The sequence below is a fragment of the Theropithecus gelada genome, chromosome 1 (genome assembly GCF_003255815.1).
Source record: "Theropithecus gelada isolate Dixy chromosome 1, Tgel_1.0, whole genome shotgun sequence".
In the NCBI taxonomy this organism is placed as follows: Eukaryota; Metazoa; Chordata; class Mammalia; order Primates; family Cercopithecidae; genus Theropithecus; species Theropithecus gelada.
This window is the reverse complement of record NC_037668.1, coordinates 60509425-60531258: the sequence shown is the minus strand read 5'-3', so window position 1 is coordinate 60531258 and position 21834 is coordinate 60509425. Positions and strand designations below refer to the sequence as shown.

At 55.9% G+C, this 21834-nt stretch overlaps 2 protein-coding genes across 7 annotated transcripts; one reads left to right on the top strand and one right to left on the bottom strand.

Moving 5' to 3' along the window:
- The first annotated feature begins 4793 nt into the window (after positions 1–4793).
- TMEM54 (transmembrane protein 54) lies at positions 4794–11986 on the top strand. 6 transcript variants are annotated; one of them, XM_025358878.1, is made up of 6 exons: positions 4794–5011; positions 8254–8447; positions 10611–10670; positions 10936–11025; positions 11140–11274; positions 11700–11986. In XM_025358878.1, exons 1-6 carry the CDS (start codon positions 4996–4998, stop codon positions 11772–11774), a joined length of 570 nt encoding a protein of 189 aa, XP_025214663.1. In that variant the 5' UTR covers positions 4794–4995; the 3' UTR covers positions 11775–11986. The 6 variants fall into 6 exon arrangements, with proteins under 6 accessions (XP_025214663.1, XP_025214659.1, XP_025214655.1 ...); XM_025358874.1 differs by having other exon boundaries at positions 10837–11025; positions 11140–11271; XM_025358870.1 differs by having other exon boundaries at positions 10837–11025.
- On the bottom strand, positions 11933–20505 carry HPCA (hippocalcin). The gene is made up of 4 exons (XM_025358884.1): positions 20477–20505; positions 17319–17717; positions 12952–13057; positions 11933–12820 (listed from the first exon to the last, which is right to left on the bottom strand). Exons 2-4 carry the CDS (start codon positions 17694–17696, stop codon positions 12723–12725), a joined length of 582 nt encoding a protein of 193 aa, XP_025214669.1. The 5' UTR covers positions 17697–17717; positions 20477–20505; the 3' UTR covers positions 11933–12722.
- Between the last annotated feature and the right edge of the window lie 1329 nt (positions 20506–21834).

The following is a 21834-nucleotide window of genomic DNA, read 5'->3' as shown; positions in this document are numbered from 1 at the left end:
ACTAGCCGGGCGAGGTGGCGGGCGCCTGTAGTCCCAGCTACTCGGGAGGCTGAGGCAGGAGAATGGCGTGAACCCGGGAGGCGGAGCTTGCAGTGAGCTGAGATCCGGCCACTGCACTCCAGCCTGGGCGACAGAGCGAGACTCTGCCTCAAAAAAAAAAGAAAAAAAGAAAAAAAAAAAGGGTTGGGGGGCATGGTGGCTCATGCCTGTAATCCCAGCACTTTAGGAGGCCAAGGCGGGCAGATCACCTGAGGTCAGGAGTTCAAGACCAGCCTGGCTAACGTGGTGAAACCCCGTCTCTACTAGAAAATACAAAAATTAGCCGGACGTGGTGGCTCGTGCCTGTAGTCCCAGCTATTTGGGAGGCTGAGGCAGGAGAAACACTTGAACCCAGGAGGCAGAGGTTGCAGTGAGCCAAGATGGCACCTGCCCTCCATCCTGGGTGATAGAGCAAGACTCCGTCTGGAAAGAAAGAAAGAAAAGAAAGCAAGGAAGGAAGGGAGGAAGGGAGGGAGGGAGGGGGAAAAGAAAGAAAGAAAGGCACAAAAAACTTCCAAACTGAATGGAGGTACGGAGTCTCGCTCTGACACCTAGGCTGGAGCGCAGTGGCACGATCTCAGCTCACTGCAACCTCTGCCTCCCAGGTTCAAGCAACTCTCCTGCCTCAGCCTCCCAAGTAGCTGGGACTACAGGCATGCGCCACCATGCCGGCTAATTTTAGTATTTTTAGTAGAGATGGGGTTTCCCCTTGTTGGCCAGGCTGGTCTCAAACTCCTGACCTCAGGTGATCCACCTGCCTCAGCCTCCCAAAGTGCTGCGATTACAGGCATGAGCCACCGTGCCCGGCCTGATTTCTGCTTTATACTTTTCGTTTTTCTCTCAATTTTTCTACAATGAGTTTTTTTTTTTCAGACATGTAAAAGAATACAAAAGTTAATGTAACAAAGAGTCCTATTCACACCATCTAGAATCCATAATTGTAAATATGCCATATTTGCTTTAAAAAAAAAACAACTTCAGAGCTATAGTGAAAGTCTCCTTTAACTGCCTATTCTTCTCTTGGACAAGCATGGTCAGTTGGTTTTTAGTTTTATACAGGTATATACATACATAAACTAGAATCTGGTACAGTTGTGTGTGATGGCTTTACTTACATGGAGGAACGGTTCTTATAATCAGGAAGGGATGGCAACCTTCTTTAAATTGAGGAGGGGATGCACAGGGACTGGCGGCCTGAACCCACCTCCCCAGCTAAGCAGCCCCATGGGAGCCCATGCCCTGGGGAGATCCAGCTCCCAGCTAAGTGCACGGGCCACACCTCGTTGTTAAATGTACCAGGAAGATAACTGCTATTTGTATTTCTCTGGCTAGGTTCCATGTACTTTCATATCTCACAAGTCATTTATGGCTCAAAAAATCTGAGAAGCCTGGAAAGAAAATCATTATCCCCATTTGACAGATAGGGAAACTGAGGCCCAGGAAATGGCAGTGAGCTGCCAGGACATCACAGTGAGTTGATGGAGGATAAGGAACTAGAGCTCAGACCTGGAGTTCTTTCTAGAACCTCAGGCCAGTGTGCAGAGGGGTGGGGCAGAGGCCAAGGTTTGCTGACGGACTTTGGCCACATGGCAATAAGGAAAAGAAGTTGCAATAACTTCAGACCACTGAGGTTGGCTGATGGCTGGGAAATTATGGTCTGGAGAGAAGCAGGTGGAAAGTTTTCCCTCTTTAGAGGTCCCAGAGGGCAGGCACGCTCCTGGGGACTGTGACTCTCCCCACCCCCAACACATACACACTGAGAAGTCAGGAGCAGCCTCACAGTCAGACAGGTCCAGGTTCAAGTCTCAGCTTTACCTCTGATATATGTTGTAGGGTCTTTAAAAAGTCCTTTACCTCTCTGGGCGTCAATTTTCTCATCTGTAAAATGGAGTGATTATCTTTAATTCTGTGTAGTTCCAAGGATAAAGGAGAATCATCATCTATGCATCTGGAAGCAAAAGCATTACAAGGTCCCCAACCTAATTCCAGAAGGCTCTAGCATGGGTGAGTCAAGAGGACTGCCTGACACTGACTGATAGAGAAGCCACATCCATGCACACACATGAGGTTTGACACTGGCTTTGCAGTGACCACCTGCGCTCTCCAGGGCAGCCCCTGGGAGATGGGCATTGGCATCACAAGCTGTTGGTGGAATGGGGTCAGGGCAGTGGTGGTGAAGGGGCCCTTCCTTTCTTTTTCTTTGTCTTTTTTTTTTGAGACAGAGTCTCGCTCTGTTGCCCAGGCTAGAGTGCAGTGGAGCGAGCGGTCTCGGCTCATTGCAACCCCCACCTTCTGGATTCAAGGGATTCTCCTCCCTCAGCCTCCCGAGTAGCTGGGACTACAGGCGCCCGCCACCACGCCCAGCTAATTTTTGTGTTTTTAGTAGAGATGGTGGTTTTGCTATGTTGGCCAGGCGGGTCTTGAATTCCTGGCCTCAAGTGATCCACCCGCCTTGGCCTCCCAAAGTGCTGGGATTACAGGCATGAGCCACTGTGCCGGGCCGGCCCTTCCTTTCTTTTCACCAAAACAAGGCATGAATTCATTGTAAGACTCCAACTTCAGCCACACAGCCACGTGTAAAATAAAAAGCAAAATCCTTCCCCTGACTCTCCTGCACAAATCTTGGTTATCACTTTGGCACCATTGCTTGCTATTAGGAACAGTTTATCCACAAACACCATTAAATGCATGCATATCTTTGCACTCTGGTGCATAGGATAAAGATCTACAAATGGAATTTCTGGGCCACAGTTACAAGCGTCTGAACATTTTTTTTTTTTTTTGAGCTGGAGTCTCACTCTGTCACCCAGGCTGGAGTACAGCGGCCCAGTATCAGCTCACTGCAAGCTCCGCCTCTCGGGTTCACGCCATTCTCCTGCCTCAGCCTCCTGAGTAGCTGGGACTACAGGCGCACGCCACCATGCTGGCTAATTTTTTTTGTATTTTTAGTAGAGACGGGGTTTCACCATGTTAGCCAGGATGGTCTCAATCTCCTGATCTCGTGATCTGCCCGCCTTGGCCTCCCAAAGTGCTGGGATTACAGGCATGAGCCACCGCACCCAGCCACAAGTATCTGAACATTTCTAATACGAGTAAGTACTACCCAATTGCCCTACTAAAAGATTGTCTGAGGACATTAACATTCCGATGCCAGCCTGATGCCTTCATCAACTGCCCCCATCTTCCCTTCCGCCTGACAAATCTGTCTCCCCACCCGGAATCCCCTGCACATTATCCCCCTTCAGACAGCAGGTGACAGGGAAGCAGTCCTACTGAGGGGTTACCAGATGGGATGCCCTGGGGGGCTTCCTAGGAGAAATGGCTCCACTCCCTCCCATGGTGTTAATGTGTTCTCCAAACTCCAGAGGCTCTACATCTGACCCAACTGCCCAACATGCACAGCGCCACAGGTGTCAGCACAGGTGTGCAGAAAGACACACAGTCAGTGGACAGCCCCCAGGCCAGGCTCCAATGAAGCACCCAGACAGCCGGCCAGCCCCTAGCCTCTGGGCCACTGCCCAGAGGGGTAAGTGGGGCAAGCTATCAACAGATGTTGCCCAGATCCCACAGTAAGTGCCTCTCATGGGCCCGCTCCCAGGACTGAGAGAGCCCAGGGAGGTGGCCACTCTACAGAACTTGGGCACAGAGACCCAGGGGGATTCCAGGCTCCTGCCTACTCCACCACTTCCAGCTGGTGGTCTTGGGTGAGTGGTCTGTGGTCTCTGAACCCAAAGGTGCAGGAATGGTACCTCCCCCAAAGGGATGCTGAGACTAACAAGGGACTTCACTGGGGTCCATCCTGGCACATTAAAGGGTTCCATAACCCAGAGAAGTACTAATAAAGCTCCTACTATGTGCTCTTGCTAGGTCTACACTTTGTCCATAAAGACAGTCTGGAGAGTTTCCAAAGTGTGTTGTTGTTTTGTTGTTTTGAGATGGAGTGGCAGAACTCAGCTCACTGCAACCTCTGCCTTGCGGGTTCAAGCGATTCTCCTGCCTCAGCCTCCAGAGTAGCTGGGATTACAGGCGTGCCCCACCACACCCGGCTAATTTTTGTATTTTTAATAGAGACGGGGGGGGGGGGGGGTGGTTCACCATGTTGGCCAGACAGGTCTCAACTCCTGACCTCAGGTGATCCGCCTCCCTAGGCCTTCCAAAGTGCTGAGATTACAGGTATGAGCCGCCGCGCCTGGCCGAAAGAGCTTCTTACCTCATTTTTGTATCCTATCTTGTGTCACCACGACCCTAGGGGACAGGAATTATTATCCCTGATTTTCCAAGGAGGGAACTGAGGCCCTCCCGACCAAGAATGAGCCATAAAGCTCCTTTTTCGGCGTAGAAGACAAGACTAGCAGGCGGTAAAGGTAAGCGCAGAGAGGAGAGGCGATTTGGCTGAGGTCACACAGCAGGTAGGGGCAGACCCCAGTCCCCAGTCCCCAGCAGCTCTTTCACCGCCCCTGCAGCCCCTCTCCGTCCCAGCCTTGGGCCCGGGGGCTTTCCGCCCAAGCGCCACACCCAGGTCACGGTAACCACAGCTACGCGTGCAGTCCCCAGCTTGCCCGCGGGCCCGGGCGGGCGGCTCCTCAGAGCCTCAGTTTCCCTTTGTAGAGCGGGCCCGCCGCCGCGGGTGGGCTAAGAGGGCGGGCGGCCCGGCGCCGGGCGGGCCGGGCGGGGAGGCGCCTGACTCAGCGGGCGGGCCACGGGCTGCTCAGCCGGTCCAACCGGCCGGGAGGCGCACGAGCCGCGGGGGCGCTGCGGGGCTGGGCGGCCCGGGGGGTGACGGGAAGGGAGGCCGGCCCGGCACCGCCCAGCCCCGGGCTCCGGGCGGGAAGTGGGCGAGCGCGGCGGTGCGGGGCGCGCGGGCGACGGGCCAGCGGGATGGGAGCGGGGCCCCTCCGCGGCCCGCAGCCTCGGGAGCCACGCTGAAGTCGGGGGCGGGACCAGCGCGGAGTCGACATGTGTCTGCGCCTCGGTGAGCGGCGGGGGGCGCGCGGGAGGCCCCGAACCACCCCAACCCTCCCACGGGAGCGGAGCGCTGAGCCTGGAGCCGGAGCCCCCAGGGGGCCAGGGCGCCCGCTCTGCCTCTAACTTACTACCCGGCCGGGGGCGGGTCACTTTCCTCTCTGGGCCTCAGTTTCCCCAGCAGTGAAATGGAGGGAGGAGCGCTGCGGGTGTCTTCTCGATGTGGCTGTAGCTTCTCTTCCCCTCGCCTTTTCTTGCCTTTCCTGCCGAGGCGTACGACTGCCCTCGGGGACCCCCGGGTGGGCGGCAGAGGAGACGCTGTAGAGAGCAGCCCCACACTTACCCAGAAGGGACCCCGGGGCCAGGCCTCAGCTTCCCCAGCCTTGCAAGGGGCTCCGTCTTACATACTCTCCACTCTCCTGAGGCCAGAAAGGAAAGCCATGGGCAAAAAGGATCAGCAGCGAGGGAGCGGGACTAATGTGCCCCCTCCCTCCACTGCCTGGGCACGGTGATGCCGCTCGTGGGCAGCAGAGTCCTGGGGCATCCCCGCTGTCTAGCCGAGAGACCTTGTGAGCCTCAGTTTCCTTGTCTGTAAGAGGGGGACAGTAGTTCCCACCTCCTAGGACTACTATGAGGATGAGGGCAGATTCTAAGAGTAAAGCGCTTAGCACCTTGCCGGCTGCGCTGCTTAGCGCTCCCATAGTGGTAAGTTAGAAATGAAGCCGGCTGGGCTTCATCTGGGAGGCAGCACTTTGGGAGGCCGAGGCAGGCGGATCGCTTGAGTCCAAGAGTTAGAGACTAGCCTGGCCGACATGGTGAAATCCGTCTCTACAAAAAATTTTAAAAAAGAAGAAAAAAAAAAAATTAGCCCGCCTTCTCAGGAGGCTGAGGTGGGAGGATCACCTGAGCCCGGGAGGCGGAGGTTTCAGTGAGCCGCCATCAGGCCAGTGCACTCCAGCCTGGGCTACACAATGAGACCCTGTCTCAATTAATTTAATTTAAAAAGTCAGCCCAGTGCGGTGGCTCAGGCTTGTAATCTCAGCACTTTGGGAGGCCGAGAGGGGCGGATCACGAGGTCAGAGAGCGAGACCATCCTGGCTAACATGGTGAAACCCCATCTCTACTAAAAATACAAAAAATTAGCCGGGTATGGTGGCAGGCACCTGTAGTCCCAGCTACTTGGGAGGTTGAGGCAGGAGAATGGGATGAACCCGGGAGGGGGAGCTTGCAGTGAGCCGAGATCACGCCACTGGACTCCAGCCTGCGCGACTGAGTGAGACTCCGTCTCAAAAAAAAAATAAAATAAAATAAAAAATAAATAAATAAATAAAAAGTCAAGGACTGCTCCAGACTCAGTCCAGTGCTCCAGGCACAGCCCCATGCTGGCACCGTGCCTCCTCTTTGACCAAAGTCTTGGTCCTGGGATGCCCTTGGTTATTGAGCCCAGCCCTGAGCTGGAAGGTAGACACTGAGCTCCCAGGTAGGTGGGTGGATGGGGTGAGGTGGGTCAGGCTCCTGCGCTGAAGCTGCCATGCCCCTTCCTGCTTGGCTGGCATTCCATCTTCACAATGCTATTCCAGTCTCATGGTGCCTGTCCAGCCCATCATCTGCCCTCTGCTTCTCCTAGACCTGGTTCAGCTCCAGAGGGTCCTGCAAGCTCCAGGGGTCTCAGAGACCAGCTGGACCAATGCCTCCCCATTTTATAGATGTGGAACTTGGGGCCCAGAGAGGGGAGGGACTGGTGCCTGGTCACACAGCAAGTTTGTGACTGAACAGCCCCATCCCTTCCTGCTCCCTGAGGACTGTCTCTTGGCACAGCTTCAGACAGATATCCCAGAGAACGTCCAGTGTAGAGATTTCATTTTTTTTAGATGGGGTCTCTGGCTCTATAGCCCAGGCGTGAGTGCAATGGCATGATTGTAGCTCACTGTGGCCTCCACCTCCTGGGCTCAAAAGATCCTTCTGCTTCAGCCTCCTGAATAACTGGGACTAGAGGCATGCACCACCATGCCTGGCTAATTTTTTATTTTTATCATTTTGGTAAAGATAGGATCTTGCTATGTTGATCAGACTGGTCTTGAACTCCTGGCTTCAAGTGATTCTCCCACCTTGCCCTCCTAAAGTGCTGGGATTAGAGGCATGAGCACTGTGCCTAGCCTCTTTCCCCCTCCCCCGCCCAGCTGCAGAGCTCCCATATATTAAATATGACCAAACTGCTCTACCACAGATGGGGAGACGGAGGTCTAGGAAAGGACTCAGTCACATCCCATCAGAAGCAGCTAAAGAAGGGAATATTTAGTTCTGGGGCCTAACCACAGTCTTCAAGTCTCAGAGCTGGCTCTAGTGAGGGGCTGGCAGGGCCAGGGGCCTGGTGTGGTGTGTCTCCTTGAGGGCAGAGCTAGGACTTATGGGCAAATTTCAGAGAGCAGGTTGGGAGCCGACATGTGCAGGTAGGGCTGGGCAGCCACTTGGCCACTGAGAACATCTGAATGAGTCCCAATGTTCTTTTGATCCCAGCTTCCCCTACTCACTCCATCCTGCCCAGTTCCCCCTGCACTGAGAGCTTGCTTTTCCCAGTACCCTCAGGGTATGCCACAATTTCCCATCCACTTCCTCATGGACCCACTGAGAGGCAAGGTTCTTCTTCCCATTTTGCAGATGGGGACATGGAGACTCAGAGCCTTGAGTTCCCTGCCCCAAGTCACCTGGCTCTGGGCAGTTCAGTTCAGCAGTGGTGTCAGCATCTGCTGTGTATCAGGCCCTATCCACCAAACTGAGTACCAAGCAGGGCCCAGTTCCTGCCCAGTGAACTCTGGCTCCTTGTGGCCTGGAGAGTGACTGTGGAGCTCACTGTGGTACCCCAGGGCCTGGCACAGAGCAGACACTCTGTGAACATGTGTAATGAACACATGAATCAGTGAATGGGGAGCTTAGTGGAAGGATCTCGAAGTCTAGAGCTAGAAAACTGAGCTAGCGCCCCCTCACTCATGACCTTGAGCACTAACAAGCGCTACTGCTAAGAGTCACCTGTATGCTGTCCAGCCTCAGAGTCCCGAGGATTCTCGCAAAGGCATCCTGAACCCCTTTTATGGATGAGGAGACCAAGGCTCAGAGAAGACAAGTTACTGGCTCCAAGTCATCCAGAAATACATTTAGAACCCAGTGTCCATCATTAGGGCCAGGGCCTTGGCTTCCCCTTCTGCCCAGCAGGATAAGCCCCACGCACAGCCCTGACATAGCTGTCCCCGACAGGAGGCCTGAGTGTGGGCGACTTTCGGAAGGTGCTGATGAAGACAGGCCTGGTGCTGGTGGTGCTGGGCCACGTGAGCTTCATCACGGCCGCACTGCTCCATGGCACAGTGCTGCGCTACGTGGGCACCCCCCAAGATGCTGTGGCGCTGCAGTACTGTGTGGTCAACATCCTCTCTGTCACTTGTGCTATCGTGGTATGGCCAGGCTGGGAGGGTGGTTGGTGGGAGGAGGCTGGAGGGGGCTTGAAGGGTCTTCAACAGGTCCCCACCCAGAGCCTGTGGTGGTAAGCAGAGAACCTCAAGAACTAACCCTTTGTCTGCCACTTACCAACTGCCCAAGTCACTCAACTTCTTCATCTATAAAATGGAGATGGTAACAGTGTTTACCTCTGAGGGTCCTGATGGGTACTGATGAGGTCTTCCACAGAAAGTGCTTAGCACAGTGTCTGGCATGTTGTTAGCGCCCACTACTGTGAGCTAAGATGATTATTACATCGAGAAATATCCACAGCACCACTGGACAGAAGAAAGGAGCAGGAGTTGAGCTTGGGAGGGTGCTGGAGGGTTGCACGGGGTGCCGGCCTCTGACCTGGGTATTGATGGATGAGCAGGAGTTCACAGACAGGCTGCCATGACCAGAACCTATGTATGTGGCATGTTGAGGCTAGCAGAGGCAGGAAAGGAAGCTGAGATGGCATTCCAAGTACAGAGAACGGGAGACGGGAAGGCTGGAGGTGGAAATGGCTAAGATCTGTTCTGGAGATTCTGAGAAAACCAATTTGGCAGGAGCTTAGCATGAGGCCTGGTCTGTAGCAACTGCTCAGTGAATGGTAGCCATGGTTGTGACTGGATATCAGTACCTGTTTGACTAGTACATGAATGGAGGGGTCAGGTAGTCTCGAGTTTCTAAAGCTCTTTCCTGCCGGTCAGCAGAAGTGGCCATAGCCTCGGGGGAAGATCTTCCCGCACATCAGTGTCTGAGTTCCATCCCTGCCTCCTCCTGGCTGAGAGACTTATTTCTCTCTCTAGGCCTGTTCCTCCCTTGCAAAATAAAGCTCAGACAGCCTGCTGGCCTCAAGGCTTGGGAGAATGGGGGTCATAGGTCCCAGCAAGAAGGAGAGGCTATGTTGGTGGGACGGGGCTGGGCTGGGCGGATGTGTGCAGGGTCCTTGGAGTTCCTCTGACTAATACTGTTGTGAGGAACTCAGGGAAGGCAGTGGGCTCAGGGTGAGGAGGTCCACCAGAATGGGCTTTGAGCTGGACCACTTCAGCCTTCCCCTCACTTAGTTAATCCTCACTGCTCCCAGCAGCTGGGGGCCATTATTATCCCCATTTCACAAAAGAGGAAACCAAGACTCAGGGATTCACCCAACTTCCTGCTGATACACAGAAGTCAACCCGGATTGGAACCTATTTGTGTCTGACACCAAAGCCAGTGTCCTTTCTGTCAGCTCATCCTGCAGAGCGGGGCTAAGCCCACAGAGATTGAGGCACTGTGTTGTGGCTCTCATGTAAACTAAAGACATGCTGGGCCTGGAACCCAGGACCCCGTCATACCACCTGCCTCAGATGGGTCCAGCCCAAGCCTGGTCCAGTGAGGAACATCAGGAGGAAGACTGGATGGGTGGACCCCAAAGATCCAGAGGGCGGCTGTTGGGCTGAACTGTGGGGTAGCCCCACCCCTTGGCATCGAGGCTGGTTAGGGAAACGTGTGCAAACCTGAGCAGGGCTTGCAGGATCCGCAGGGACAGAGGAGCAGGAAGGGTGTTCCTGGTGAGAGGGTGCGTGGGCAGCGTCCTGAGCAGGCTGTGTATAGGCATCCACATCCAGAGCAGTGAGGGAGGACGGTACCCCAGGTGGGGCTGAGAAGCCAACAGGGTTGGGGCTGGGGTCTAGTCACTGAGAACCTGGAATCATTGAAAATACCCCCAGGGATTTAAAATTCTACTCTATAACATGTCTTGGTTTGTTTCAATGTAACAATTTTGATTTTAGTTCCTTGCTAACTGGGTTAGTTTCTTCCACAATCTTTTCCATTCCAGAGAGGTGTGTCCCATTCATACCCTGGCAGGCCCTGGTGGCCCCAGGATACATGAACCTGCTTGAGACACAGCCGTAGGCAGTGGGGACTCGTGGAAGGTTGTAGAGAGGGAGTGACAGTTTTAGAAACATCATGTCAGGCTGGACTATGAGGAGGCAGATGGAGATGTGAAGCCCAGGCTAAGCAGTGGGTGAGGGGTGGGGGAGTCTAGAGGGCAATGGTTGGCGCCGGTGAGATCATTATCCCAGAGTGGCCCTGATCCCCTGCCCCTGCTCCTCCAGCCAAGGAGTCAAGGCTGACTTGGGCCTTCCCTACAGGTCATCACCTCAGGCATCGCAGCCATCGTGTTATCACGCTACCTCCCCAGCACCCCCCTGGTACGTGTTGCCTCCTGGGATAGGGCTTTGAGGGAAGGGTAGGGGCAGCAGCCACCCACCAAGGGCCTGGCCTCCTTGAAGGGGGTAAGGCTGACCCTCAGGGAGGTCAGAGCTGCCCATGGGGGCCAAGCACAACACCTGTTGACCAGTGGCCTCCCCCATCCAGCGCTGGACAGTGTATAGCTCGAGCGTGGCCTGTGCTCTCCTCTCTCTGACCTGTGCCCTTGGCCTCTTGGCCTCCATCGCCGTGACCTTTGCCACCCAGGGCAAGGCACTGCTGGCTGCCTGCACTTTTGGGAGCTCTGAACTACTGGCCCTCGCACCTGACTGTCCCTTCGACCCCACACGCATTTATGTGAGTATCTAGGCCTGAGGTGGGGCACTAGGCCCTCGCAGGGGTGGGAAAGGCTCTTGGAGTCCACCCACCACCCCCAACTCCAGCCAGCCATCTCTGCCCCATGCCCCACAGAGCTCCAGCCTGTGCCTCTGGGGCATTGCCCTAGTGCTCTGCGTGGTGGAGAATGTGTTTGCTGTGCGCTGCGCTCAGCTCACCCACCAGTTGCTGGAGCTGAGGCCCTGGTGGGGGAAAAGCAGCCACCACGTGGTAAGTTCCCTCCACAGCCCTGACTCCCCGAATTTCCTGGGATCCCCTGCCAGGGTACCCAAGCTGCTCTGCCCCACCCCTGTGTAGGGGCCCCCACCTTGAGAAATGGGGCAAAAGTTTTCTTCCCAGGAGCAAAGGGGGAGGCTTGGAGGCTCAGAGAGGCGAGATCTCCCAGCAGAGTCACACAGCTGACACCTGGCTCTCCTAGGGCCCAGGATGAGTCTTGAGGGAGGGGCAGGGGTGTCTGGGCTCACACTGGGGGCATTCCAAGGGTCTGGCCTGGCTCTTGCAGTGGAGTGGGTAGTGATGCCCCTTTGCCCCCAGAGATCCTTCCAGCCCTCCCCTCCTTCCATTTCCCGGATGTCCTGGAGGGGGAGACCCAGGCTGAGAACCAGTGGGTTTGGCAGTCTCCTGTGTCTCTGCAGATGCGGGAGAACCCAGAGCTGGTGGAGGGCCGTGACCTGCTGAGCTGCACCAGCTCTGAGCCTCTGACCCTCTGAGAGATGATGTCCTGCCCAGGCCCCATGGCCACTAGGACCCTGCAAGCAACTCTGCTCTGTGACCAGGCCAGGATTCCTGGAGCTGGCCTGAGAGGGCTCAATGGACCCTCGGGGACCCAAGTGGGGCTTTCAACCCCTTCCCCCACCATCCAGCCCACTGCACTGAAATGAGACTTTATTCTGAAATTATTAAAAAGAACAGAGATGCTCCATTTGGCTGCATGCGGGGGGGGGGGGGCCATTGGGGGCACAGAGGGGAGGACAGGGGCTCAGCCAGGGGGCCGTGTCTCTTTCTCACGCAGGACGCTGTGCATGGGGCTCTGGGTGCATCTGCCCATCTGTCTGTGGGCCTGTATGTGTGTGAGAGGCAAAACACAGGAGCTCCGTGGGTCTGTGTGTATCCAAGTGCTAAAAGGCAGGCGGGCTTTCTGGGACCCACAGCTGGCGGGGCTAGTATCCTGGAAGGTTTCACTTGGTGGCTTGGCCTGGGGACCAGCAAGGGCTGGGGTGGGAAGGGTGGCTCGAGGAACCCTCTTTCTCCAACTCCACACCCCTAGAATCCTTCTCTCCCCTCCAGATAAAAAGGCTCCTCCCCTGGGCATGAATCCCCCCACCCCCCAAGCTGAGATCTGCAAGACGGGGAGACTGCCCCTTTGGGAGAGGTGTCTGGCCTCGGGGCTGGTGGGTGGGTAAGGGGACCTGACTGAGAAGCAGACCAACCCAGCCTGTGTCTCTATTGTTGCCTCTCGGATTGGGGGGTACTAACTGCTTACTTGCTTTGGCCTGGGGGTACCGCAGGGTTCCCTTTTCCGGAAGCCCCCCACAGAGCAGACCCGGGGAGAAGGGCTTCCCCAATCTGGCCCCCAGCCAGAATACACACAAGGGAGAGGAAGCTAAGAGCCGGGAGGGAGACGGTGAAGGGAGGGAGGAAGGGGGAACTGGCTCCTCTCAGAACTGGGAGGCGCTGCTGGGGTCGCACTGCAGCAGGCGCACGATGGACGGGTCGCTTTTGGCTCCGCGGATGAACTCCTCCAGGGACAGCTTGCCTGCAGGGCGAGGGGAGCGGTGATGGGGGAGGAGGCGGCAGCCAAGTGAGGGGAGGCGGAGCGGAAAGGGAGGGAGGGAGAGGCGCCCGCCCCGTCCATCCCGTCCACCCCGTCCCGCCCCTGCCCCTCACCGTCGTTGTTTGTGTCCATTTGGCGGAAGATTTTCTCAGTCCTCTTTTCCGGGGTCGACTCGTCCTCCGGCATCTTCATCACGGACGAAACCATCTTGTAAATGGCCTGGGGGCGGGAGGGGAGGCGGGGAGTGAGAGGAGCCTGCCCGAGCCCCCACCCGCAAGATTCAGAGGCGCCCCCGGGCTCGCTGACGTTTGCTGCCCCCGCCTGGGCAAGGTGGAGTGGGGAATTACGGAGGCGTGGGGAGCCGGGGGCTTCGGGAAGGCGTGTCTGGGAAGGCTTCCCAGAAGAGGGGGCTATCGGGCGGGCCCTGCCGCGCTCCCTTGGAGAGCTGGGTGGGAAAGGCGCAAAGACGCCGCAGGTGAAAGCTCCGAGCGGGCGCCGGGAATTTGGGGGCGTAGGGGGTCAGGAGAGATGTTGGAGGACACCGGGGCCCTACAGTGGAGGGCCTGGAGCGGTGGGCTTAGGAGCGCGTGCCCGGGACGCGAGTCGGCGGTAAGTACCGGGCTGGCACCCGGGCCCAGGGCGCCCGGCGCTCGGTGGTCGAAAGGGGGCGCCGGGCCAAGGGGGCGTCACTGCGCTGCCGGGCTGTCTGCGGCCGGCAGGGGGCGCGGCGCGGGCTGGAGGGCCAGAGGGGCGGGGAACAGTATGCAAAGGAATGCAAATGTGCATCTGCAGCAGGCAGGGACCGCCAGGCTTGGCTGGGCTGGGCTGGGCAGAGGGCGGCAGCCGCCACGTGCAGTAGCTCCCGAGGTGACATGAAAGAGAGTTCTTGCGCTAAATGTACAGAGCACGCACGTAGGGCTTGGCCTGTAGCCTGGGTCACAGTGCCCCGGAGCTCAAGGACCGAACCTGTCTCCCCAATCTTCCAGCTTTACCCGACCGACACTTCCTCCAAGAAGCCTCCCTTCTCCCATCCCATAAACTTCTGCTGTCTCAGATCCAGTTTCAGCCTCCACACTGGTCTCTTCTAGCCTGTCCCTCGGGTCTGTCCCCTATGCTGCCTCTGAAAGCTCTTTCCAAACACAGATCTCCACTGTTACGTCCCCAGCCCGCACACCACCCCCTCACTCCCGTCACACACAGGGCTCCCCTTAGGCTCGCCTTGCACCCAGCTCCTTCTGCTGCCTCCCACTCCTCCTTGGGACTCAGTTTACAAGCTGTTTTCTTAGCGAGGTCTTCTCCAACCCAGGCTAGGTCAGGGTGCATATGGGCCCAGAGCCCGGTGGACTTTTCCTTTGCAAACATCTCTCCAGAAGAAATTATGTCTTTGCAGCGTTGTTCCTGCAAACGTGGACGTCTAGCTAATGTCCATATCCCCAGAACCTGGCACCAGGCAGGGACTTCCCTATTTAAAAGCCATTGGCACTTCCCACTGCCCTCTGTTCCAAGTTCAAACCATTCGGCCTTTGGGATTTAACATGCTTTACAATCTGTCCACTGCTGACCCTCCTCCATCAGGCCTCCCCTGGCTGGGTGATCCTGCCAACAGCCAAACACCCCCGACCCTTCAGATTCTGCAGCATTTACAGTCTTTGCCTGGAATAACAATACTAACTACCACTTATCAGAGACCTGCTCTGTGCCAGGCACTTTACACGCACTATTTCTAAACCTCGCACAAGCCCTGAAAAACAGGTATCATGATCCCTGTTTTCCGGATAAGAAACTGTGGCTCAGAAAGGAAATTGATGGCGGAGACTCAATTTGTACCTGTTCCCTCTTAGCTGCTGGAGGGATGCTTGGGCAGTGTGGGGTGGTGACAGTCAGCAGGGCCTGTAGCATTAGACCCAGTCTGTAGTAACTGCTCAATGAATGGTAGCCACAGTTGTGACCGGATATCAGTACCTGTCTGATGAGCACATGAATAGAGGGGTCTGGTAGTTTCAAGTTTCTAAAGTTAGATGGACCTGGAGTGGCATCCTGGTTCCACTACTCACTGTGTAGCCTTGGACACATACTTTTCTGTGAGCCTCAGTTTCCTCAGATTAAATGAGATTATGTGTGAGGAACTGTGGCTGGCTAGAGTGGGTGGTCAGTAAATAGCTTATATTACAGTCATTATTCATCCTCTACATCCTCAAGTCTTCCCTGCCACTCAGTCCCCTGGCTCCCAGATGACACCTTTAAACCCCTGTCACTGAGCTTGTCAGTGTGACCTACACATCTGTCTCCCGCACCAGAGTGGGAGCCCCAAGAGGCGCAGTCTCTTCCTCTCCAGTGTGTCCACTAGCTGGCACAGGGCTGTGTCTTGAGAAGAACTGGGCCAGTGACCACTACCTCTGTGACAGCCTTCTCCTGGGCCTGCTAACTAATTGTCTGGAATTGCTGCTCACTCATGGTTTCATGGGAGCCGACTTGTCATTAATCAGGTACTGGGGCTTGCAGAGCTCTGTGGGTACCAACCATCTGGGGCCACTGGGCCGCCAGAAAACAAGCCAGGGCCTGGATAGCAGAGGCCACCAGAAAGGGGTCCTGAGGATGCCCAGGGAATGGGTCTAGCTTGACTGATGCCCTGGGCGTGGTACTCCAGCAGGACTGGGGTTTACCAGTACATACCAGTGCAACACACTAAGTGGTAAAATGCAAATGTCCCTCCAGATTGGTCAGTACCCAGCTGCTGTCCATGTCCAGGTGATCCTCCACCATCCTGGCCACCTGACCCTACCCTCAGAACCCCAAGATCCCCCTACCATCAAGCAACTAAAGAGTCAAATGTCTGACCCACAGGAGTCCGTGGCAAACATTAAGGCTTTCCCCCTTCTAGCCATAGGTATGGAGAGGGCATCACATCTCCACCTAGAGAGCAGGCCCAGACCTTAGCAAAAGGAGAAGCCAAAGTCAAGAGTCCAGCAATGGCTGGGGCAGCAGTCTGTGGAGCTGAGGGACCAGAAGGGAAAGGATTCAGAGATGCAGAAGGAAAGGGGGCTAGAGCTTGTGCAAAGCTGCGTGACAGGATTAGTCAGGGCACATTTCAAAGATGCTGAAAAGGCCCTTCCGGCTAGAGCAGAGGATGTACAGAGGAGAAAATAATAACAGACAATTGCTAATGTCTACCAAGTACCAATTATATGCCAAGCCCTCCGCTCGAGTCCTTATCTCACTCTATCCCTGCAATAGCCTTGTGAGGCAGGGGCTTAACACCCGCACTTTACAGGTGAAAAAACCCATAAAGGCTTAGGAAAAAGGCAGGCAAGGAAGTGGACTGGTAAAATAGAACCAGAGCCCTGGCCATCTTCAAGGCTGGTCTGAGGGGATGGGTGTTCTGGGAGGTTTCTGAAATAAAGCTAACATGTAGCACACTTAAACTTGTACTAACAAAGGGCTTTTATATCTGGTCCTTAAATCTCCTTGTGAAGTCAGTATCACCATACAGATGAGCAGCCTAAGAGTGAAGGCCACGTCCAGAATTGGAAGCTAGACCTCCTGGCTATGAGTCCAGAGCCCTCTCAGTAGACAGCTCTGAGTAGTGGCCAGCCAGAGCTTGTCTCCACTTATTTGCTGGGTGACTTTGGGTATATCACTTCACCTCTCCGAGCCTCATGGGGTTGTTGTAAGCATGCACTGAGCTCATAAGCACCTCACTCAATGCTAAGCTCATAGTGGGCCCTCAATCAATTAGAAGATAGCTGGGTATCCAGATGGAATGTGGACAGTAGTGCCAGATGGCCCTCTCACACAGGCTGTGTGGCCTCAAGCAAGTGCCTTTATCTCTCTGAGCATCTGTTTCCTTTGGTGTAAATGAAGATCAATTAGACATAACTGGACTGTGCTCTGCAGAAATGTCAACTCACAAAAGATAAAGAAAGGATGAGGAGCTGTTCCAGATTAAAGGGGGCTAAAGAGACATGAGAACTAGATGCAATGCATGACCCCAGGTCAAGGCCAAAAATGCTATAAAGAACATTATGGAGACAGTTGGCAAAATTGGAATATGGTTGGTAGATTAGATAATAGCATTGTTTCTATGTTAAATATCCTGGCTTTGGTAATCATAGTATGGGTTATGTAAGAGAATGTCCTTATTTTTAGGAAATATATCCTAATGTATCCGGGGTAAAGGGCCAATGTTCAGAACAACAAGAAAATGTTACACACTAGTGTGCACACATGCACACGCACACAGATAATGATGAAGCAACTGTGGCAAAATGTTAATTGGCGAATCTGGGTAGAGGGTATAGGGGAGTTTTCTCAACTTTTCTTTAAATGGGAAATATTTTCTAATAAACAATTTTTTAAATGGGATTGCAAGAATAGCCCCTGCCACCACTTGCCTACAAGGCCTGCTGAGAGGATCAAAAGGGGTGGTGGGTGCAAGCTGCCGGGTCCTGTGCCTGGCATTCTGAGGGGCCCAGGGGCCCACCTGCACGATCTCCAGCATCTCCTCCCGGCTGATGTAGCCATTGCCGTCCAGGTCATACATGCTGAAGGCCCACATGAGCTTCTGCTCCAGGCGGCCGCGTGAGGTCACGCTCAGCGCAATGATGAACTCCCGAAAGTCTATGGTGCCATCGCTGTTGGTGTCAAAGGTGCGGAAGACGTGCTCGGCAAACTTGGAGGCGTCACCATAGGGAAAGAAGTTGGCGTAGATCTTCTTGAACTCGTCCACGTTGAGGATTCCTGTGGGGCAGTCCTTGAGGAAGCCCTTGTACCACTCCTGCAGCTCCAGCTCTGAGAACTCCGTGTTCTCCCGCAGGTCCTGCAACATCTCGGGCCGCAGCTTGCTGTTCTGCTTGCCCATGGCCGCCGAGCCAAGTCCCACCTGGGTCCCCAAGGGGGTCAAGGGCAGAGAATAGTGATCAGGCCCTCCTGGATACTAGACACTGCTCCAGATGGCTCCCCCTGCCAACAGCCATCCCCACCTCTCGTTTGACCCAGGGAAAGAGAGGAACTGACCCAAGGTCACACAGTCTAGACCCAGGCGTCCTGTATCTGTGCCATGCTCCACACTATCTCCCTGGATCATACACTTTCCTGGGAGAGGGAGGAAGGGAAGGGGGGCTTCACATTTACTGAGGCCCTTCTCGGTGCCAGCCACTAAGCCTTCACAAATGCACACCATTTCACCCTCACAACAGGTGGTACGGGGACTTTCCCCATTTTACAGATGAGAAGGCAGGCTTACAGATGTGAGGTGGCTGCTTCAGGTCACACAGCCATGGCATGATGAGGCTGACTCCTAGAGTTGCCCACAGAGGTGCAGAAAAACCTTCTGATCCTCCTCCATCCTACCCACTGCCTTCTCATTGCCTCATATATGCCTGTTCAGCACAAAACATATCCACAGCCCAGACACTGCCCTGTTCTCCCTCTGACAGGTGTGCCCAACAAGAGGCAGCAGAGGGAGGTGTTACTGTGGGCTCCAGAGTCAGATCACCTAGGTTTGAATCCCAGCTCCTCCTCTTAACAGCTACGTGACCTTGGGCAAGTTCCTTAAACTCTCTCTGCCTCATCTTTAAAGTGGGGTAATAACAGTACTTACCTAAGAGGATAGTTGTGGGGATTAAATTAGTTAATAAGTGGGAAGCACTTAGAACCACGGCTGCACAGATAAGTGCTAGATAAGTGTTAAATAAATAAAAATGACTTACATATACCCAGGTGCCACAAAACTCATGCAAAAACTGTGCAAACAAACATATACCGATAACTATATGCTTCATAGCTCACCAGATCCACACCCTGGATCCCATGCCACTCACGTACCAGCCCACGCCCACCCATGGGTCAGCATGCCTCCACACATGACGACATTCCCTCTGCTCCGCAACTCACACGAATCGACACATGGCACCACGCACAACTCCCATACCCTGTGCATCAAGACACACCAGCCCACGACCCCACATGTCTCACACATGCCATCACACGCCAACTCGCATGCCGACACCTCTCACATGGCCAGCTGCACGTGGGACCTTCAGGCACCCTTGCCATTTTTCTTTGTTTTCCTTCAGTTTTCCCAGGGGTGCTGCCAGGTCCCAGGAGAGGGAACTGCAAACCTTCCCAGACCTGCTGGGGGCCCCTTTTCCAAGGAGACCCCCCCCCAAGCCCATCCAAGCCTCCCCAACACTTACCTTTCATCTAGTCCTGAAAGGCCCCCTGAGTGCAGGTTAGATTGTGGAGACTGAGTAGAAGGCAATGAAGAGGAAACAGCCAGCCAGTTCTGCACAGGAATGTAGGGGTGTGTGCAGGTGACCCCCACCCACTTGGGGCAAAGAGGGGATTATTTGTGCATACATGTGCATGAAGCTCTGCACACATGTGAATGGGTGTGTTGTGAGTGCATATGCTCATGCATAATGTGTGCCGCTGGTTTTTGTATTGCATTCGCCTGCCGTGTCTTTCCATCTATGTCCCTGCATGTGCCTCAGATGTGCATGTGATCAGGTATGCACCCGTCACAGAGTGAGGGAATGAGCCCGTGTGGTCATTTGGAGGACCTGTGTGTGTCCTAGGCGGTGTGTCACATGCATGTTTCTGTAAGTTGGTCCCCCTCCTTTCTAGACCAGCCTCTATGGCCCAGGCTAAGGACCCACCAGACAAGCGAGTGGGAAAGGGCTGAGGAAATGAGAAGGGCTGGGGCATGTCCCTCACTGCCCTCCTCAAGGTCCAAGGAACTGGGTCACCGGGGTGGGGGCAGAGAGATGCGCAGAGCAGGAGAGCTCCTCCAGTGCCCCCTCCGCCCTGCCACTCTCGGAGTTGCCCCCCCCGGTTGGAAGAAGATTCAGCTGTCCGCAAAGACCTCAAGTCCCCCATATGGGAAGACCCCCCTCAGCTCGACCTGAGAAGCCGGGAACCAGCTCCAAACCTCCCTCAGCTCTGGCCCCCAGCCCCCGCCTCCATCCGCTCAGCACTAGGACAGCGCCCGGCGCGTGGCCCCTCCTGGAGGGGGCGCTCCCGGGCGGTCGAACGCGGCTCCTCGGGGCTGGCCACTCGGCGTTCAGGACCCTGGAGAGCACCACGCGCTCCCCGGTCCCCTGCGCCCCCCGCCACCCAGGGACAAGGATTCCCGGGAAGCCCGGGAGCGGCGGTGTTGGGAAGCCCTGGACGTGGGCCCCCGGCTCCGGGAACCCCCTGCCCTCATCCCCTGGCCCCGGCTGGAGCTGCCCCCACTCACCCAGCGACGCGGAGACACCGACTGCGCAGGGAAGGCGGCGCTGCTGCGGCGCGCGCGGCAGGGGCGGCCGGAGGGGCGGGCGGGACTGCGAGGGAGACGCCCCGCAGCGCTCACCCGGAGCCCCTCCCCTGAGGGGGTCCCCGCCAGCCCTGGGGGTGGGGGAGCGGCGCGCTAGGCTCCGCCCCCCGCCCCCCCGCCCCGGAGAGAGAAGGGGACGCCCTCGGTTCCCCGGCCCCCCTCGAGGGAGCAGCCTACCCGGGGAGGAGGACCACGGCGCCCCTCTCCTCGGCACCTCAGCTCTGGTGGCCGGAACGGAGGGACAGGGTAGTGCCAAGAGGCCTCTCTACTGAGCCGGGGGCGATCCCCGGCCACTCCGCCCCCGCTTCCTTCCCCATGCCCACCTGGGCTCTGAGCCGCACGTCGCTTCGAGGGCCGAATCGGCACCCTGAGCACCCTCCCCGCTCCTGCGCCTCAACTCTCAACTAACGGAGCTGGGAGCTCTTCGGGAAGGGTGGAGCGCCCATTCCTCCAGCTACTGAGGTCTTCGGGGTAGAGGGCCAGACACGCCCCCAGACACGGGGTAGGGGGCCAGACACGCCCCCTTCCCCACCTCCACCTTGGACCACTCCAGACCTCACCCCGACCCCCTCTCAGAATTAATCCCACCTCCCAACTTTGGTATCAGCTGCTCCTCCCACTCCCCCCTCCAATCAAGGAAACCCCCTCCCTTCCTCCCTCCCCAGCCTCTGACTGTGCAGGCCATGACAGGAGAGCAGAACATCTTCTGCCTGGGGATCCTGTGGCACCTGCCCACTGCCTGCCGAGCGCACAGCTCCTCTCCAGAGTCGATGACCCCCAGCCCAGCTCCTCCTGCCCCCAGCCTCAGCAACAATCTCCGCATGCTGGACTGAGATTTTGTCCTTTTTCCATTTCTAGAGGTTGGTCCTTATTGTCCCCATGAAGAAATGGGCTCAGAGGGTTCAAATAATTTTTCCAATGTGTGCACCCTCATCCATTCATTCCACAAATACGTATAAAACACTAGTTCTGCAGCCAGCATTGTTCTATCTAGGTAATGGGACTACAGACGCAGACAAAAACAATGGACACAATATTCATGTTGATATTAGATGTGTGTTTTTAAACGTTGGGATTGGGGTGTGGCAGTTAGAATGGTAACTGCCATTGGGGCCATCTAGAGCCTAGGGGTCTATGATAATGACTTTAGGCTTTTTATTCCAGATGAGATGGGAAGTCCTGGGGGCTTTGAGCAGAGTGCGAGGGTGTGACCTCTATGTGGTCAGCTTCCTTGGGCTATTATGTCAAGAACAGACTTTGAGGAGTTGGGGGCAAGGTGGGAGCAGGGGGCCATTTCAGGTTGAGAGATGGCTGGGGTGAGTCTGGTTTCTGGATTTACTTTGCAGGTAAAGCCGGCAGCATTAGCCATCTGCCCGGAGGGCCCTTCCCAGCCCGGAGTTTCTTCAGCATCCGCAGCTCAGCCCCTTCTGGTTCCCCAGGGCTCCGCCTCCAGGCTCCCACACCAAGCCTCTCAAGTCCTCAGAGTCTAGCCTTAGTCCCTCCTGCTTGGAGGCAGGCGGGGAGGTCTCAGCTGGAGTAACTGAGGAGCCAGGCTGGGGTGGGGTGGGGACAGCTGGGCTCTCCGGAACACCGGCTCCACTGTGTGCCTTGGCTCTGATGTTGGGACCCCCAGTGGAGGCGTGAGAGACGCCAGATGAGCGTGGGTGGTTCCCAGCTGCCT

Coding starts and splice junctions, on each gene's coding strand:
- TMEM54 (XM_025358867.1), top strand. Junction 8,448..10,610: donor CTGTCACTTGTGCTATCGTG/GTATGGCCAGGC, acceptor CCTTCCCTACAG/GTCATCACCTCAGGCATCGC. Junction 11,026..11,139: donor TCGACCCCACACGCATTTAT/GTGAGTATCTAG, acceptor CATGCCCCACAG/AGCTCCAGCCTGTGCCTCTG.
- HPCA (XM_025358884.1), bottom strand. CDS start 17,696: ATGGGCAAGCAGAACAGCAAGCTGCGGCCCGAGATGTTGCAGGACCTG. Junction 13,058..17,318: donor AGATGCTGGAGATCGTGCAG/GTGGGCCCCTGG, acceptor TCCCGCCCCCAG/GCCATTTACAAGATGGTTTC. Junction 12,821..12,951: donor AATGGACACAAACAACGACG/GTGAGGGGCAGG, acceptor CTCGCCCTGCAG/GCAAGCTGTCCCTGGAGGAG.